Here is a 19,818-nt window from a genome sequence, read left to right on the forward strand (position 1 = left end):
TTATCATCAATTTGGGAATCCTTTTTCTTAGCAATTTTATACAGTAAATATACATAGACTGAAAAGATATGTAGAGTTATTTCATAGATTGTTTTTTGTTGTACTTTGTTTTTAAAAATAAATGGAATCATCCTACATATGTTATTCTGCAATGGGCTTTTGTTAACTCAGGGGGTATGCCTTGGGTCTTTCCACATGAACTAGTACCTAGAGCTCTACCTCATTTTAAACCCAGGCTTCCTTGTTTTAAAAGAATAATTCTGTGGCTTATTTAGGTGGTTTCCAGTGCAAGCATTCTCCAGGGTGGGTTTTATGAAGAAGAAGTGGTAGTTTTAGGATGTCTCAGCATTGGAGTCAGTCCTGCTGAAGTGCCCTTCAAGTGACTGCACCACATGCCTTTGCAGGAAGCCTGGGAGCACTCTTTCCCTAGCACCCGGCCTCAGAACTGGTATAGTTTGACAGTCTGATGGGTGAAAATGGTTTTAATTCTCCTTTTCCTCATTTGTAGTGAGGTCAGACATCTTCTTCTATGTGCATTGTCCATTTGTTTGAACACAGAAAAGATGTTTGACCTATGAAGAAGTGCCCATTTTCCTACTAGTTCTTTATCTTTTTCTTGTGATTTGTAGGTGTTTTATGTGTTAATCTTTTGTTTGTTATGTATACTGTCAGTGCATTCTGCCATCATGTTCCTTGTCTTTTGTCTTTACGTGTGATAGTTTTGTTATACAAACGTTTTAAAATTTTGATATAACCAAGTTTATTGATCTTTTATTTTTGTGATTTTTTTTTTTTTTTTTGGCCATGCTGCGTGGCATGCTGGATCTTAGTTCCCTGACCAGAGATTGAACCTGGGCCCCGACAGTGAAAGCTCTGAGTCCTAACCACTGAACTGCCAGGGAATTCCCTCTTTGTGGCTTTTTAAATACATTTTTAAAGGCCTAGACAATCTCAAGAGCATCAGTATATTCTACTTTCTTTTACTAGTTTAATAATTTTCTTTTTACATTGAGATGTTTAATGCATCTGCCGTTTTATTTTTAAATGGCATGACTTACAGGTTTACTTTTTTTAATAGACCATGTTTTTCTCATTAATTTGTACTTTGCACGTATAAATTGTTCTATTTCTGGACTTTGGATTTTCTCCCAGTGTTCTGTTTGACTATTCATGTGCTAATAATGCATTGTTTTAATGACCATACCCTTATATTTTTATATTGACTGGGAAAGTTCCTAATTTGTTATCTTTTTAATTGTCTCTTCTTGCACATTTATTTTTTTTGTATAAGTTTGAAGTTGACTCATCAAGTTTCATTTTTAAAAATCTTATGACAGTTTTGCCTGAGACTGCTTTGACTTGATACGTTTATGTCCACATGGGCATTTCTGTGCTGCCTGTCAAGGATACCTTTTCTCTTCTCTTGATGAATAGAATTGTAGTCTTATGCTCTCTGTTCATACAGTTCCTAATTACGCAGTTTTTTTCATGTGTGCTAATGTTGTTTTCCTAATAATTTTTTGCTGCAGATCATAACGACACCAACTAAGGCTTATCAACTTTGGTCTCGATCAGTACCAAAATTAAGCCCTGAACCAGAGAGCTTTGGCTCTCCACACATTCAGAATTCTAGCAAATTGGATAATGATATCTTAAATGAGCCAGTGCCACCTGAGATGAATGAACAAGCTCTCGAGGCCATTTCTGAAGAGCTTAGAATGGTGCAGGTATCTGTTTCATATTAAAATCATATCTTTTAAAGGGTACGTGTGTCAAGATCCCTAGATTGGAAATCAGCCTGCTCTTGTTCTTTTAATCTGCTTTGCAGTATTTAGCAAGTCACTTTCCACTGTCCTTGGGCTTTGGTTCTCTTGTGTGTAAAAAAACCAGCTTGCCACTAGCTTCTAGTTCTAGAGCTGGTTTTCATGGCACAGTGTTGTATGTGATAAAGAAGATTAAGTAGTTGAAAGAATCTTGATAGATCAAATTTTAGACAGCTTTTGGTATATTTGAAATAACGTGAATTTTGTTTATCTCAAAATTCAGTGATTTGTTTATTCTTTGAAGAAGTTTTTTGACTGTCTACTAAAACTTAGAGGGAGTCACATCACCCTAGATTCCAAAATTTTGCCCTTCCACAGGTATGGAGGCCTTTCCGGTGAAGTCATTTCATATAGGCCTGAGAAAGCTTCTTAGAAGTCTCAAGATGGCTCTACGATTCAATCTGTGGTTTTTAATTTTAATCACTTCTTTCTTTTGTGTTTCATATTATCCTCTTTGATGGGCCACAAATATAATTCTGAAACATGAGAAATCATTGGTGTAGTCTTTTGAATTTGTTTTCTGTCTCCAAAGTGGCCTTTGATACCTCTGCCTGTATGAGGTTTTGAGTTTTGTATTTTTAATGGAGAAGAAATGGTGGAATGTTTGAGATGTCCGTGAAAAGAATTTTTGACCACTGAAGATCTTGTGTTGCAGGAACAAATGAGTGCCCTTCAAATCAAGTTGGATGAAGAAGAGCATAAAAACCTAAAGCTTCAGCAGCACATGGACAGACTGGAACATCATTCTACTCAAATGCAGGAGGTGAGACTGTGAGCATGGCCTTAGGAAATGTATGAAACAGATCCTCACAGTGAGAGCATCACAGGAAGGAAGTGACTTTATGAAGCCTCAGTCAAAGTTTATTTAAGTTGTATTCTCTACATTGTTTCTTCATCTGTTACTCTGATAACAAGACACATACCCCTAGTCCGAATTTAAGACTAAACTTTAAAAATAGAAAGAAGGTGATGATTTGGAATGTCTTAGCATTCCAGTATTCCTTTTCCAGTAAATTTCTCTCTTTCCCAAAGCTTTTCTCATCAGAAAGAACTGATTGGACCAAACAGCAGCAAGAGTATCTCTCTCAGTTGAACGTCCTTGAAAAGCAGCTTCAAGACACTCAGACCAAGAATGACTGTGAGTCTGAACACTGGGAGCTTCCCAATTTGAATACTGTAGCTCAGTATCTTTTTACTCATACGAATAAAATGTTGTCCCTGTGTTTTTGGTTGATTGCTTCTGTTTGTTTTAAATTAGACCAGATGAGTAACAGTAATATATTATAAAGGGTAATTTTCTCCAGGGCTGCTCTCAAACAAATGGTACAAATGTTTGCTTAAAGTTTTAATACCACTTTGAAAACAAAGTGTCTTGAATTCATAAGATGAATGTTTTAATAGTGACAAAAAAGCATAAATTATATTTTTGTGTATTTTCATAGATGTGGGAGTATCATTTAATTCCCAGGTTTTTTTTCAGTTTAATTCTCCTTTCATCAACATATTTGTGATAGTTTATAATAATTTAAGACAAAAAAGACAGCTGTTTTCTTTTCTTTGATCTAAAAAGTTAGTTAATTTTAATCCCAGTTGGAGTTTCCTGTTTTGGAAAGTTCTGGTACATCTCCAAAGGGTTTTCAATAAGTAAGATTAGGTCACTTAAAATATGTTAAATCTCTTGGCTCTTTTTCTTTTCTTTTTTTTTTTTAATTTATTTACTTATTTATTTATTTATTTTATTGGCTGTGCTGGGTCTTTGTTGCTGCACACAGGCTTCCTTTAGTTGCGGCGAGTGGGGCCACTCTTTGCCACAGTGCGCAGACCTCCCATTTTGGTGGCTTCTCTTGTTGCAGAGCACGGGCTCCAGGTACATGGGCCTCAGTAGTTGCGGCACATGGGCTCAACAGTTGTGGCTCACGGGCACTAGAGCGCAGGCTCAATAGTTGTGGTGCACTGGCCCAGCTGCTCCGCGGCTTGTGGGATCCTCCTGGACCAGGGATCAAACCTGTTTCCCCTGCATTGGGAGGCGGATTCTTACCCAATGCTCCACCTAGGAAGTCCAGCTCCTTTTCTTATATGAAGAGTTTTGATGCATATTCTGCAGGAGAAGTGTAGAAAAATTAAATGACCTACATGTGAGAGACATATGTTAACTTTTTTTTTTTGATAGAAATATACCAAAAACCATGAGCAAGGGAGAGGAAGAAAATAGAAACCTCAGTGCTCCTAGATACCTCCCACTTTGTTGTTCAACATTTTTACTCTTAAAATTTTGGTCTCTTCAACTTGTTTTTACTGATTGTGTGAAGGGTACTTATCAAATCTATTTTCCTGCTTTGTAAAAAATACATGTAAAGGAAAGCCTGTTAAGATTTATTTTGTGTTTGTTTGTTTTAGTTTTGAAAAGTGAGGTTCACGACCTGCGAGTGGTTCTTCATTCTGCAGACAAGGAGCTCTCTTCGGTGAAACTGGAGTATAATTCATTCAGAGAGAGTCAGGAGAAAGAACTCAACAGCCTTTCTGAAAGACACGTGCATGTACAGCTTCAACTAGATAATGTCAGGTAGAGTTGTTCTGTTATGGTTCCAACTTGCCTGATAGGCCTGTAACCCAGGGCTATCTGAAGTGCAAGTGCTGCAAACCCAACTCAAACCAGTTTAAAAAGCTAAAAGGTAATTTATTGGGAACTCCCTGGCTGTCCGGTGCTTAGGATCCCGAGCTTTCACTGCCGAGGGTCCAGGATCAATCCCTGTTCGGGGAACTAAGATACCCCAAGCTGCATGGTGCAGCAGAAAAAAACCCGAGAAGGTAATTTATAGGCTCACGATATTGGGTAGCCCCAGAGGTGATTTTGGTTTTAGGGACAAACTAGATTGAATCTCAAACAATATTATCAGTGCGCATTCCCATTTTCTCTCTCTTCCCCCCTACCACCCCCTAGCTTCTCTCCCTCTCTACCTCTCTCCCTCCCTTTCTCCCTACTCTGCTTCCCTCTGTGTTTGTCCTTATTCTCTTCTACTGTGGAGGGCCTTCCTCAGTGTGACGGGGAACAGACTGCCTCAGACAGCTCCATCTTCTGTCTCCTGATGTAATAATCCCTGCGAAGAAATTCTCTCTCCCAATTGTCATATATCTATCCCAGAGAAAATTGGAATTTTTCTTGCTTGAGTCATCTACTTACTTTTGGACCAATCACTTACCAAGGTTTGGTCCAACATAGGTGATGCACCTGTTCCCTCTCCAGCGGGAAAGGTGTGCTCTTCCTGGAAGGGACAGTACAGGGTGGACCAAATCAGTAGTTGTCACCATTGTCTACAGCAATTCCGGAGGCTGGCTGGTTAGTCAAGAGCTGGTAATCTTGAAACAAAGTAACCTAAGATATAAATTGTTTGTTTTTACTGGGGCTTTTTTTTTTTCCCCTTACTAATTTCAACCTTTTGTAAAACAACTTAAAACCATCTTGTGGTTTTGATGCTATTTTCTGAATCTGGCATAATTTAATAATGGACATCTTGATTGTGATACTGTGAGTGTGATATGAGTGTGACTGCTCAACATAGAAAAGCTGCTCATAACAACCTTGAATTTTATTTTTATAGACATTGCAAGATTCAAATCGGTAATGCTTGAGTGTTTTCTGAATAATATACAACAAGGAATTAAAAATAGAGGAAAATAATTGGAAGTCTGCAGGCCAAATCCATCCATAGACATTTTTTTGTTGGGCCTGCCCAGTATGGTTTTTGAAAAAAATTTAGCATAACATTTTTAAAATTGAGAACTTTCTTATAAAGATCCACATTTCAGCATCCTGTTAAAAATCCAACAAATTGGCGGCTCTGGGCCCACATTCTCGCACAGCAGCCACCCTTTAGAGAGGGGCCTGTGCTGAGTCAGCACAGCCTCCACTCCCCTGCACCGTTTCCCTAGTACCAAGGCTGCTGGTCAGTGGCCATTTATCATCGCAGGTGCACTGTTGTTTTTTCTTACACCTAGAATTCGTTTTTAATATCTGAATCACCGAATCTTATCTTGGCTCTGTCGTAAACTAATTTTGTGTGATTTTTTTGTACTCAGTGTGGTGCACATTGAGTATATCACTTACTGGGCTGCTTAAACTCTATCATGGCTCTCAAAGGTTGTTAAGACCTCTAAGTGAAACAACCCAACCGCCATGTATTTCCTGAATTGTTTTACCTGCTTTATATATAAAGTTTGTATCTTTATTTATGATACAAACGTATGATAAATACATATGTTCCCCCTCCCTACCATGTATTGTCTGTATATCTATCTTTAGCAGCTGATTTATGCCACTTTGTAATTTGCTGCTTCTGCTCTTCATGGAGTTAGTGAAGCCAGATAGATCCAGGTCTAATAGCCTTCTGTGTACAAGCTGGGACATCTGTTTCTGGTGGTCCAGAGGTCATGTCCATTGTTGACTAGTTCTTAGATGAACTGTTTGGACATGTCATAGTATGTTGTGAAGCGGAATAAGAGGATGAAAGCCTAAAAAGCAGTAAGTAATAGTCATTTGACTTAAAAGATAGTTCTATCCTGAAAGAGTTTGTTCTCTTGCTCAGATCAAAGCTATATTTGCCATCTTGAAAAACCTTCCTAGATTTGGGAGAATATGTGCTGAGTGGATAGAGTTGAGCTATCAACAATATTAAGTCAATGGGTAATCTTTAGTTTACACAAGGGTTAGGCCTGGAACTCTCATCACCTGAGAGTGCCAGTCAATTAAGCACGTCTGGTTGAATCCACAGGGGAAAGAACGAGGAAGTAGATGGCTGCGGCCTAACATGCCCACCATGTCTTTTCCATCCCCATCACACTAATGTTCATGCATCGTGACCATTTCACACACGTCCATGAGGAGCTTTATATCAGTCCAGGCTTCTGTAAGTTGGGAATGGTCTGTAGATGGGATAAAGTGAACTACAGATAAATCTCACTAGGAGAACTACATTTAATATCTATGTTTACATTTGTAAAAATGTTTTCCTGATAAAGATTAGAAAATGAAAAGCTTCTTGAGAGCAAAACCTGCCTACAGGATTCCTATGACAACTTACAAGAAGTAATGAAGTTTGAAATTGACCAACTTTCAAAAAACCTCCAAAACTGCAAAAAAGAAAATGAAACTCTGAAATCTGATCTGAATGTAAGTTAAGAAGGGTATTGGTTATTGATGAACTTGTTCTAGATGTGTGACTGTTTGACCTCTTCCTAACTTCTGTACTGGCCCATTGTGCCTGCCACGTAGAAGGTACCACGCGTTTGTTGACTATACTTTAAAATCTAATATAACATTGTCTTTTAGAATTTGATGGAGCTTTTTGAGGCAGAAAAAGAACGCAATAACAAATTATTATTACAATTTGAAGAAGATAAAGAAAACAGTTCTAAGTGAGTGCTATTTATCTTTTCCATAGTTGACTAGAATATCATTTACTACCACATTCTTTATCTTGTGGGATTTTTTTTGTTTTGTTTTCTTGTTTTTTGGGGGGTTTTTTTGGTAATAGACTGTTAAGTTTTTTTTAAAGCATTCCAAAATGAATATCAGATTTTTTCTGTATAAATGGCTGTGTAGAGAAACTTAATTTTTCAAAACATTTAATAGCCAGCTACAGTAGTTTTTAAATGAATAGCAATTGGTGATCAGAACCAGGGACCTTCTGTAAATAAATCACAGTATTTATTGTTGGAAGGTGGGGACTGATTTATTTCTGTCTCTATTTGATTTCTACCTGCTCTTTTTTCTTCTGGTCCCTTAATATGAACACCATTGTCTTTCCTCTCTCCAAGTTCTTTTTCTTGGTGCTCTCTCTCAGTCTCTTCATTTCAGCCAATAGGAGGATTATTGCTCTCATAAGAAGAATTTGTATTTGTTTATTCAGCAGATACTTACTATGAGACAGTTTCTTTTCTAGTCCCTGGTATCCAGTGGTGACTCCATCTAGTTGGGAAGGACAATTAACATTTAGTCATTCATTCAAACACTTAGTGATATCCAGCAAGCCAGCAAGGCACTGTTCTGGTAAATGCCAGGACATTTGGAGGTAAGACAGTGAACAAAATATCCCTGCTCATTTGAGGTTTACATTGTAGCACAGAGAGATAGGTAATAAATAAATACTATATGTTATGTTAGGGAGCCCTAAGTAGTCTGGAGAAAAATAAACTGTCCTGGCACAAAACTGGGTTCTTGTTAAATAGCTGTTGAAGAAACTGGTTCAGATTTCTGATCTTACTGGAATATAATTCCTAACACCAAGTATGTGTCTAATAAAGTTCAGTTGCATTGCATTGAATCGCTTCTGAACAAATGCACTCAGTTCCTGTTTCTTTTGAATGATTCGTGAGTAAAAGATAATTCTTCTTTTCCAGAGAAATCTTAGAAGTTCTTGAAGCTGTACGTCAGGAGAAACAGAGAGAGATGGCCAAGTGTGAGCAGCAGGTAAATGTCCTATACTCTCTGAAAAATGAGGTTTGTAACTTTTATTCCTGACGTCTAAAGAGGTTTGTTATAAAAACTGTTTCAGCTTTCAGATGTTGGAAATTGATAACAAAAAGATTGAATTTTTGGTCGGTCGTATTATTTTCAGCTCTTGTTTTTCTAACTCCCAGATGGCTGTAATCATAATTTGTTGGTGGTTTCCTGATGGAGACGATGGAGACTGCAAAATCATTGTCTTTTAACCCATCTTTTTATTTTTAATTATTACTCCTTAGTGTACACTGTTTAGTATGAAAAGCAGATTTCAACTCCTTTTTTGCTTTTAAAAATATGTGTGTGAGGTTAACTTTGTGGTTTAATTCTCTTTCTAAAAATATTAATTTTTCCCCATAGATGGCAAAAGTTCAGAAACTAGAAGAGAGTTTGTGTGCTACTGAAAAAGTAATCAGTTCTCTGAAGAAGTCTAGAGATGTTGAGAAGGTAGGTAGAGGTTGAGGCTATAGCCCCCTGCATTTTCCTTATGAACGCTGCTGTCACATTCCCGCCTCCTGTTCCCAGGGTGATGGTTAGCTAGCATTTCCGTATGCACTTAGGCCTTCCTCATCTTCCAGGGTTGCTAGAGAATGACGTCTTTTATGTAAGTTAATTTTCCTCATAACTTCAAGTGCAAACAGTTCTATCACTCTTGGTGGCGATGTTTCTAAAACACATCCCTGCCCCCTTTAACTAGGATGCTGTTAGTGCAACCTTTTCTCATTGACTGTAAGTCCCATAATACAAATCCTCAAATCCCTGGTGTTGGCTTTAACTAGAAAATTTAATATTAATATGTGTGTCTGAACATAAAATTGGGTGTACATTCCTTATTTATCTAGCTGTTATTCATTCATAAAACCAAAGCAGATGATGAGCTAAAATATTAGAAAACTGTTAAAATATAAATTGATATTAATAACGTAATGCGACGCATGATATTTTGCTAAAGTAAAATTGACTTCTCCTGTTGTCATTTGGAAAGATAAATGATTTATCATTAAGAAATGATCTCCTTGCTGTCATTGGGTATGAAGACATTGTTTCTGTCCTTGTCAGGAAGCTGTAGCTGACCTCATGAGCCAGATCCAGGAGCTAAGAACCTCAGTCTCTGAGAAAACAGAAACCATAGACACTCTGAGGCAAGAACTGCAGGACATCTATGTAAGTTCTGTCACCAATAGGATATTAAAATTGAGCACAAGGCACAGTTCACAGATTCAAGAGGTTAACAAATGCTCCACAGAAAAGAAGGGTTCTGTGGTCATCACCCAGGTTTGGAAATATGCACTGGTGAAAGCTCAGCAGGCTTGTGTATCTGTAGAACCCGCAGAGCCTTTAATATGTGGATGTGCTGTGTGCATCCCGGGGAGGCAAAGTCAGCTGTAGCATTTCTCAGATCTCGCTGACCTGGAAACAGTGCTTTCTGTGCACATGTGGGAATTGGTCATCCAAACCAGATCAGAAACAGACTGGCTCTTGCCTCTGATGGTTAAGGGTATGTGGTGTTCCTTAACTGCTTCAAGGAGAAAAGTAGCACATTTTAGGTAAGTTCAGAGACATCAGTGATTTAGAAGGTGAGTTTGTTTTCCCATTATTGGACTTTATCATTTCCTAAAGTAGCCACTTACTCTTCCTGCACATAAATGGTGATGCTTCTTCCGTCCCTTGAGTCAAGGTAGTTTTTTGTTAAGTTTTTGTTTTTTTAAAGTTAAATTTTATTTTATTTTTAAAAATATTTGTATATTTGGTTGCACCGGGTCTTAGTTGCAGCAGGCAGCCTCCTTAGCTGTGGCATGCAAACTCTCAGTTGCAGCATGCATGTGGGACCTAGTCCCCTGACCAGGGATCGAACCCAGGCCCCCTGAATTGGGAATGTGGAGTCTTATCCACTGCACCACCAGGGAAGTCCCCAAGGTAGTTTTTTGTTAATGTTCCTCACTCCTCTGCTCCAGAGGGAGTTTGCTGCACTCCACACTGATTTCTGGTAAAGATGGCAAAACCGGGTGTTTTTTCACTGATACCTGTAGGACTTTTCCACTTCTTCTTGCCATTCATGCATTAATGCTTCCACTCCTTTATTCAACAAGTAGTTATTGAATTTATTTGTGTTAATCTAGTCATCACCTTGGAACTCAGACTCATTCTTCATTTATCTTAATCTAAAAATAAATTGATAATAAAGCAGACAGATATGTATCATAATTTTCTTTTCTGCAGGGCAAATACAATTCTGCTTTGGTTGACAAAGAAGAGAGCAAAGCACTGATTAAGAGACAGGAAGTGGACATTCTGGATCTGAAAGAATCCCTTAGACTGAGAATACTCTCTGAGGACATAGAGGTAGATGTTAAGACATCATGACCCTTTTTGGCTTATTACCTGTCAATCTGTGTCTGTGTGTTATTAATGAATAAATAGAAGACTTTTAAAAAGGAGTAAGTCACAATTTGAGCCATTTTCCCTAAGGTAGTTAGGCAATTGATAGGTAATACTAAGATTGTTATACTTTGTGTAGTTGATTTATTTTCATTCATTTGTGCTAAGACCATGCTAAGTTCCTGTAACTGACCCTCTTCTGAAAAGGAAGCAGAGTGGAAACTGCATTTACGTGAATGTAGTGGTAGTAGCAGGGAGCAAAGAAAGGGCTGGTTAACCACAGAATTGCTTCTTGTGTTTTAGCTAAAATAAGTTTTAATTATTTTGTTGTTGATATAAATGTAGCTTTTAAAAAATTAAGCAATACTATCGTGTGGTTCAAAATTCAAAATATGTAAAGCAATATACATTCCCTTTTGTGTATTCTTCCAGAGATATTTTTGGCTAATCCTATATACCTTGAGTTTTCCTATTTTCACACAGATGGTAACCCAGTATGTATACTGCTCTGCACTTGCTTTAGAAATAGTTTTCTTGCTACCCATGAAACAATTTCAACAAGTATTTATTGAACCCACCTGCCATACAACCTGTACCTGTTTGTCATTTGGGAATGGAAGATTGATTGAAACACAGTTACTTACCTTGAAGCATGCAATCTAACTTAATAGGTAGATGTGTTATGATGTAATAAATGAGTTGGGAGCACAGAAAAGGGAGAGAGAGGAGCAGTTATGCCTGGAGAATTCCAAAGAGCTTCCTGGAGGAGATGGTACTTGTACAAGACTTTGCTAGGGACGGAAGCCTGGCTGCTGTGAATGTTTTTGGAGCATCTCATCTTGGGGAACAGTTGGGTGTCATCTGCTTGAGGTGCAAGAGCTGAGGTGGAGACAGATTGAGTCTGTGTAGTGAAAGGTCTCGAGGAGCATCAGCTGTATCCTTTAGGACAGGGGTCCCCAACCCCCAGGCCACGAACCGGTACCATTCCGTGGCCTGTTAGGAACCAGGCTGCACAGCAGGAGGTGAGTGGCAGGTGGGTGAGTTTGTGACGCTTCCCCTGTACTTACAGCTGGTCCCCATCGCTCACATTACTGCCTGAGCTCCGCCTCCTGTCAGATCAGCGGCGACATTAGATTCTCACAGGAGCGCGAACCCTATGGTGAACTGCTCATGTGAGGGATCTAGGTTGCATGCACCTTATGAGAATCTAATGCCTGATGGTCTGAGGAGGAGCTGAGGTGGTGATGCTAGTGCTGGGGAGCGCCTGCAAATACAGATTATCATCAGCAGAGAGGTTTGCACAGAGACCATAATAAATCAACTGCTTACAGACTCATATCAAAATCCTATCAGTGAATGGCAAGTGACAACAAACTGAGGGCTCCCACTGATTCTGCCTTATGGCGAGTTGCATAATTATTTTATTATATATTGCAATATAGTAATAACAGAAATAAAGTACACAATAAATGTAATGTGCTTGAATCATCCTGAGACCATTCCCCCACTCCCCCGACACACACACCCCAGTCTGTGGAAAAATTGTCTTCCACAAAACCAGTCCCTGGTGCCAAAAAGGGTGGGGACCCTTCCTTTAGGAAACCGGGACTTGCATAGACTTTAAGCCCAGCAGGAGATAAGGTCTGACCTAGGAAGTGCTAGTGGGAATCCTGGGTGAGGTAGAGTTGAGAAGTGTTTCAGAACTACAGTTGACAGTTGCTGGTGTCCAGTTGGATATGTACTGTGACAGGAGGAAGCAGTCAACGTGGGCACCAAGGTTTCTAGCCTGGGTGACTAAAGATGGTTCTGTGTACCATTAAGAAGGAGAACGTAGAAGCCTGGGGAAGGGTAATGAAATAAAATTTATACATAGTAGTTTTGAACTTTAAGAACCTGTGGGGATAGGTATCCAAGGTGAGTATACCTAGTAATTTGTATTTATTATATCCTCCTATATCCCAGAAAGGATTTGAAGCTGCTGACATACATACAGTGTAAGAAGATTGAAATAGACAACTAAAATCAGAGTCAAAGGAAAATGAGTACAATAGTAACAAGTTGCTGAGAGCACAGGCTGTGAACTTGGACTGCTTAGGAGTCTGAATTCTGGCTGTGTGACCTTGTGAAAGTTAATTTTCTCTCTGTGCCTCATTTGTCACATCTCTAAAGTAGAGATAACAGTACTGCCTATCACATAAGAGTGAAGATGCAGTGAGGTAGTACGTGGAAAGTGCTTTTAGAACACTGCCTGGCACCTTGTAAGTTCTCAGTAGGTGTTAGCTGGAAATATTTTTAGGAGGCCAGTTGAAAATTTGGTACACAAGAGCCACACCTTAAGGTGTGGAATTTGGACTAAAAATTCAGTTCCACACTGCCTGTTACCACAGTGAAAAAAAGAAATCTAGTTACTAGAGTAGGAATAGCTGAATGATGAGACCTCACAGCACTTTACCTAAAGCTTTTCCTTATTTCCTTTGTGTCTTTCTATCTTTCTTTCTTTCTCTTTCCTTCTTAAAAAAATTGTGACTTTTCATATTGAAGTATTTTAGATTTAAGTGGAATTGACTCTGCAAACAACCAGTTCACATTCCCTTTTTAGATATCTCCTGTCTTTATTAGCTAAAATCTAGATTTATGGCTATGGTATGGAATTGTCATTCAGATTGTTTATATATCATTGTTTTTCAACAGTGTGAGTTCCTAGCCAATGTGATAAAATGAGAACAGCAAGTGAGATACAAATTTTATAAAAAGTGAGAGAAAATGACTTTTTCAGGTGATAATGAGTGTCTATGTAGGAATTCCAAAGTACTGCCAGAATATATATTAGAAAGAATTTATAATTGGTTATAAATAAGTATTAAAAATATATTTACTATATACCCTCAATAACCATTTAAAAATATGACTTAAAAACCCCATTTACAAAAACGTACTAAGGTTATAAGCCATAAAGAAAATTTGGGTTGGCCAAAAAGTTTGTTCGTACCCAATAATAATCTAGATGTGAGAAGATGCATATAATAGTGAAAAATTCAAATCAACTGAAATATTTAGTGAAGGGTTAGATGGTGGTGCACCCATCAGATGAAACAGAGCCCACTCAATGAAAATGATGTAATAAAAGAGTAAGTATATGGGGAGATGCTCGAGATCTATCAAGTATGTGTGTGCAATTCACGTATTGTATCTATGATGTATATGTAATACTGTATGTTTAATGTATATGTAATATACACTATTACCTATATCTATGCACATATACATACACATTTGGAAAGTTAGTGGGAATAGATTCTGCTTTAATTTGGTGGAAATTACATACACTGTGTACACAGAAATGATGCATGCAACCTATAGGACTTCTAATTCTCTCTGCCACTTTCCATCAAACTTTTCCCTGAAACTTTGAGGCTTATGACATGGTATCACAGTCTGGCGAATGGCCAGCCCCTCCCCAGTTAGCTGAGGGGTACTCGTCTTTACAGCTGTTTACCTTCCCATGTATAAAGGACTAGAATCTATTCGTGAGACAACAGGTAAACTAGAGACCCATGCCTGGAGTCCTCCCAAGGAAGGCGAGGTCAGCTTTGAGAGATTACCTGGGGGTGAGGGGAGAGGGGAGCACAGGGCAGTTAGACCTCAGTTGGGATACTTAAATGAATTTACTGTAATATTTATCTCTAGACCTGAAGACTTAAGTATTAATTGCTTGGTTTGTCTTGGAATGGATTAGCATGCAAGCAAAAGAATAAAAAAGGTTCTCACTTAAAACTTTCTTAACGTTTTAAAAATCGCACATAATAATGATTTGTAATCCAGTACTGGAGCACCACAATTAAAAGAGTCTTCTTCTATGGGGATCGTCCCCTAACAGCGGGACATGCTCTGTGAGGACCTGGCTCACGCCACTGAGCAGCTGAACCTGCTCACCGAGGCCTCGAAAAAGCACTCTGGGCTTCTGCAGTCAGCCCAGGAGGAGCTGACCAGGAAGGACGCCCTCATCCAGGAGCTTCAGCACGAGGTGAGATGCAGCGGGAGTGTTGCCCAGGATGGGCATGGGGCTGGCGGGGGTAGGACTGCGTGATGCTTGTGCTCATGAGGTCCCTGCCTCAGCTAATTCTCTACATTCAGAAAGGCGGGCTAGCAGGGCACCTAGGTTGTGGGGCAGTGGCGCTGTGGGCTTAACAACCTGATTGCTTCTGTGTGTTCAGATTTGCTTGGCTGTCCTCCTGCCCACCCTCCACCCTTGACACATGCCAGCAAGTTCTGACCACTGTGACAGAAGGTTATGGCTGACTTTTGTCCTCTTGTTGGCTACTGTAGTTTTATTATACATTTTGTAATTTTCCTCAAATGACCCTTTGATTACTCGTGAAGCTTAAAAAGAAAGTTTCTTTTAAAGTGTAAATAAATTTGTGAGAGAAATTTCAAATTATCAATCAAATCCTGAAAAACTAAGAAGTCCATTCCGCATGCCTTTGGAAGATTGTCTGTTCTAATTGGACCATGTACCTGTATTGTTTTCTAACTTGTAACCTTACCTCTGTTCAATTTTCCCAGCTAAACCAAAAGAAAGAAGAAGTAGAGCAGAAGAAGAATGAATATAACTTCAAAATGAGGCAGCTAGAACATGTGATGGATTCTGCTGCCAAGTATCCCCAGGTATTTTCATAAAAAAGAGTGCATTTCAGGAGGAATAAGCAATTTTGTGAGCAATGAAAGTTGGAAATAACTAAGACTGGCTTTGTCTTTGCAGAAAAAGATTTTCATTAACAGCTTTTCTACTTTTTTTTGATAAAAAGGTGCCAGTGTTTTGTTTTACTTGAACAGGAATTAGAATAACAAGCTACATAGCCTGTGTATTTTCTACATGCTCGGCATATACATTTACAATGAAATCTTTATAACCACTTATCAGGTATTTGGTTGAAATTTGATTTTATTTTAGAGCCCTAAAACACCACCACACTTTCAAACACATTTGGCAAAACTCCTGGAAACACAAGAACAAGAGATAGAAGATGGGAGAGCCTCCAAGATTTCTTTGCAACACCTTATAACAAAGCTAAATGAAGACAGAGAAGTCAAAAATGCTGAAATCCTCAGAATAAAGGTAACTGGGTGCTTTTTTTTTTTTTCAATGAATTTAACGTTTCAAAATAAGCAATAGCTTTTGTGGTAACTGAGGATCCAAAATTCAAAAGGGACAGAACTCAAGGATAGAATGGAGAAAAGTCTTCCTCTCACCCCTGACTCTAAGCTGCCTAGTTTGCTGTCCCTGGAGGCTCGGGGTATAGCTAGTCTCTTATGTACCTTCTGAGAGCTTTTCAGTGCATCTATAACCAGGCGTGTAAGCATTGTCTCCCTACCCCATTTGTTTTTCATGCAATGGTGTCATATCAGACAGGCTGCACTAAGTAGTCTCATGACAGTGCTGTCCAACTTTTAGAGCTTTGCCAGTTTAATAGGACATTATCTCATTGCATTTTTTAATTTGTATTTTTCTTATTAGGAGTCAGAGCCTCTTTTGGTTTTTTGTTTCTATGAACTATATCCTTCACCCATTTTTCTATTGTTGGACTTTTTCTTAATGAGCTATAGACGTTCTTTTTTTTTTTTTTTAAAGAATTGTTAATGTTCTTTCTCTCTTTCTGTGTTGGGTCTTCGTAGCTGCACGCAGGCTTTCTCTTGCTGTGGTGAGTGGGGGCTACTCTTCATTGCAGTGCACAGGCTTCTCATTGCAGTGGTTCCCTTGTTGCGGAGCACGGGCTCTAGGCACATGGGCTTCAGTAGTTGTGGCCCATGGGCTCAGTAGTTGTGGCACATGGGCTTAGTTGCTCCGTGGAATGTGGGGTTTTCCTGGACCAGGTCTTGAACCTGTGTCCCCTGCATTGGCAGGCAGATTCTTAATCACTGCGCCACCAAGGAAGTCCCAGCATTCTTATATATTTGAGAGATTTCCTTTTGTCTGTGATACTTAACAGTGCTTTTCTCTTGTCATTTCTTTTTTTTTTTTTTTTTGTCATTTGTTTAAACTTCTTTCTAGTATTTTTCATCCCAGTACTCAGGGTTATGGTTTTTGTATGTATGGAGAGTGTGTTTAGGGTGGAGTTAGGGGTGGGAGGTGTGTGAAGGAGGGCCTGGGTGGGTGTAGTGTGGGTATAGAGGGGTGGGTAGGGAGGATGGGATGCTCTATAGGAGATAGTCTGTGAGCTCATTGCTCTGCAGTGAGTTTTGTTTAGGAACAAAATTAGCTTACTGTATAGGAGAGTATACTCTTAAGCTTTGTTTCTTGTGGAGGGGATCATTCCTGGCCTTTTTATTCAGGGACGCTCTCAGTACTCTGCTGTCTCAGGAATGTGGCCGTTACCCAGATTGGCACAGTCTTGGTGCTTAGAGGAAACTGGGTCAGGTTGAAAGGAATTAAACAATAGATAAGCGGAAGTAAATCAAAAGGACACTCCTTACAGATGAGTATTTATTTCTTCAGGATGGTTATGCTCGTGGTTTTCAAGTTAGCATCCAATTAAGCATTTTGAGGCAGTGGCATATGGGTTGTTTTTGTTTTGTTTTTTTTAATGAGAATCTATTAAATAGAATCAATTAGAACATTTACCAAAGTAGATGCTTTTGTTCAACTTTTCTCATAAAGGGATTTTAATGAATTATGTGACTTTTTTTTTTTTTTCTTTTTTTTGTTTTTGGCCGCACTGCATGGCATGTGGGATCCTAGTTCCCCAACCAGGGATCAAACCTGCGCTCCCTGCAGTGGAAGCAGAGAGTCTTAACCACTGGGCCACCCAGGAAGTCCGAATTATGTGATATTAACAAGAGCCTATGTTTAAGACAGTGGGGGTATGGAAATTAATCACATTTCGGGCCCCTGAGAGCTTCTCAGAGTCTCCTTTTTATCCAGTGATATCCAGAGCAGTGTTCAGTGAGTGGAGGGAGCTTAAAAGAGGAATATCTGTCTCATCATGGTCTGGGGAGCAAAATAACGCCCACTATAATGTGTTTTCTGAAAAGGCCTGATTTGATGTTGTCAGGAGCAGTTGTGTGAAATGGAAAACCTACGCTTGGAAGCTGAGCAGTTAAGAGAGAAAAACTGGCTCCTGCAAGGTCAGCTGGATGATGTTAAAAGACAAAAGGACAACAGGTGAGAAAGATCCACCAGAAGTCTGTGGACCACATCCTGGCCTGCCTGGGTACAGCTGAGTGAATGAGGTCGGAATAGGTTTCACAATGTGTGTGATACTCCTCACTGATCCAGGAGCTGCTCCATTGGTTGCCTCCCCATCAAGTCTGATGAAGAGGTGGTTGCCAGAGAGGGAGAGTAAGGTCGTCACCATCTTGCCCACTCTGTCAACCTTTGTATTGCTGTAGAGCTGTTGAAATGAATTTCAAACATGTGAAATACAAAGCGGGGTGAGAGGGGGAGCAAATATGTCAGCAAGACAAGGCTCAAGGTTCTGCCTGAAGAAAAAGGGAGAATTTCCTTGGTTTTGCTTCATGGTTTCTGGTGGAGGGAAAGCACCTGGGAGGAGGATGTTCTGTTAGGTGTTTTGGCCTCAACTCAGGCAGTTTCCTAGTTGTATCTGATAATGGCACAGCATCTTGTCGAGGGCAACTACACCCAGGTTATGTCCTGTCTCTGACACTTGAAAGTCTTGTGACTTTGGACACATCTTTAAACCTCTTAGTGACTCAATTTCCTTAGCAATAAAGTGAGGGAGATGATAGCTCTCACACAAGGTGTTATAAAGACCAAGGATAACATGTATAAAGTGGTGGGTACAGTGCTTAGGAGAGGGGAGTCACTCAGTAAATGGTAGCTGTTAAGTGGACAAGGTAGAAATATGATCCCACCCCTGAGTGAGGGATGGAGATGAGGGTGGTCTGTGAGATTATGCAGGAAGTTGAAGTGAGTCCACAGGGGTCTGTATTTGGGATGGAAGCCCTTACTGAATTCATCTTCCCAGATTAGGGGTGTCTGCTTTTCCTACTGTTGTCTGAAGGTCTTTGACAGACGCTTTCCCACTCCTAAGTTTTAATGAGCATAGGAGATGCCCATTTTATTAAGCATCCTCTTCTAGGGATTTCACTTCCCCTTCTGGGTGATTCTGATTCTGAAGGCAGCCCACAGTCTGCTCACCGAGCTTCCATATGCTCCACCCCCATGTCAGGCATATCAAAGAAAAGCATTGCACCTGGTATGCTGTCTTTTACCAGAGTAGTTTGAGCATGGAACATAGAACATTTCCAGATCATGTATAAAACCACAGTTTAAAATACTTTATTTCATAGCCTTAAATGAGGAGCCACACAGAACTGTCTTTTTGTTTGTTACTTTTTGCCCATTTTTACTTCCTATTTCTTTATTTTCAGAACTTTCTTCATGGAAGATTAGAGTAGAAGAAAATAATAGCCCAAGGGTCAGCGTGTTTGGTAACTAAAGTTTCACTGGAGCAGTCAGGTTGCTTCATTTAACTACCACAGTGGCTGCCTTTGCATTATACAGCCCAGTTGCATAGCTGTGGTGGAGACCATGTGGCTCCCAAAGCCTGGAGTATTTCCTGTCTGGTTCTTGACGGAAAAAGTTACCCAATTCAGGATTAGAGAACAGAAAACACATCTGCCCTAATGATTTGGGGTGTTTTCCTCATTACCATTTTTATCTAGGCTGTCAGATTCATTAAGTGGAAGAAACTAATGTAGCTTCTGTTTTCCTTCAAGAAATGATCTTTTGCTCATCAGTGAGAGAGAAATTTCTAGAGAAGCCTGTGGCGTTCAGGCAGTTTCTTCTAGTGGTGGTGTCCCCTGATCCAGGGGCTGCCCACAGAAACTCAATTTATCATCCCAATCTGGTCAGGCTCACAGAGCTGGCGTCACATTAATCACATTCACATGATACTGATGTGTAGTCCAGAGTGTCATTTTCTTTGTATAGAGTAGCGTTTCTTTTCTATGAAGAGATGTCTGGTGCTCAGAGAATCTCCTTCCTGGTGTCAGCATGCATGGGAAGTCAGAGTGTCATCAGAAAATTGCCAGCTGATTATGAAATCTAAAGAAAGAGGGGCATCAGAGGTTCCATGGGCCATCCCAGCCTGAGGAGCC

The 19,818-nt window shown here is 39.6% G+C and overlaps 1 protein-coding gene across 2 annotated transcripts in view; it reads left to right on the plus strand.

Annotated features, from left to right (window-relative positions):
* The window catches only part of KIF15 (kinesin family member 15), a 62,025-nt gene that overhangs the window by 35,808 nt on the left and 6,399 nt on the right, over positions 1–19,818 (plus strand). For both annotated transcript variants that reach the window (XM_057705583.1, XM_057705584.1), the window contains exons 17-30: positions 1,530–1,727; positions 2,479–2,586; positions 2,856–2,961; positions 4,221–4,386; positions 6,840–6,990; positions 7,150–7,235; positions 8,220–8,289; positions 8,683–8,769; positions 9,382–9,486; positions 10,543–10,665; positions 14,579–14,725; positions 15,265–15,366; positions 15,653–15,817; positions 17,751–17,860. In XM_057705583.1, coding sequence (XP_057561566.1) covers positions 1,530–1,727; positions 2,479–2,586; positions 2,856–2,961; positions 4,221–4,386; positions 6,840–6,990; positions 7,150–7,235; positions 8,220–8,289; positions 8,683–8,769; positions 9,382–9,486; positions 10,543–10,665; positions 14,579–14,725; positions 15,265–15,366; positions 15,653–15,817; positions 17,751–17,860 — 1,724 coding nt within the window. The remainder of the gene's footprint in view (positions 1–1,529; positions 1,728–2,478; positions 2,587–2,855; positions 2,962–4,220; positions 4,387–6,839; positions 6,991–7,149; positions 7,236–8,219; positions 8,290–8,682; positions 8,770–9,381; positions 9,487–10,542; positions 10,666–14,578; positions 14,726–15,264; positions 15,367–15,652; positions 15,818–17,750; positions 17,861–19,818) is intronic.

This window comes from Hippopotamus amphibius, chromosome 13 (assembly GCF_030028045.1).
Source record: "Hippopotamus amphibius kiboko isolate mHipAmp2 chromosome 13, mHipAmp2.hap2, whole genome shotgun sequence".
NCBI classification, from domain to species: domain Eukaryota; kingdom Metazoa; phylum Chordata; class Mammalia; order Artiodactyla; family Hippopotamidae; genus Hippopotamus; species Hippopotamus amphibius.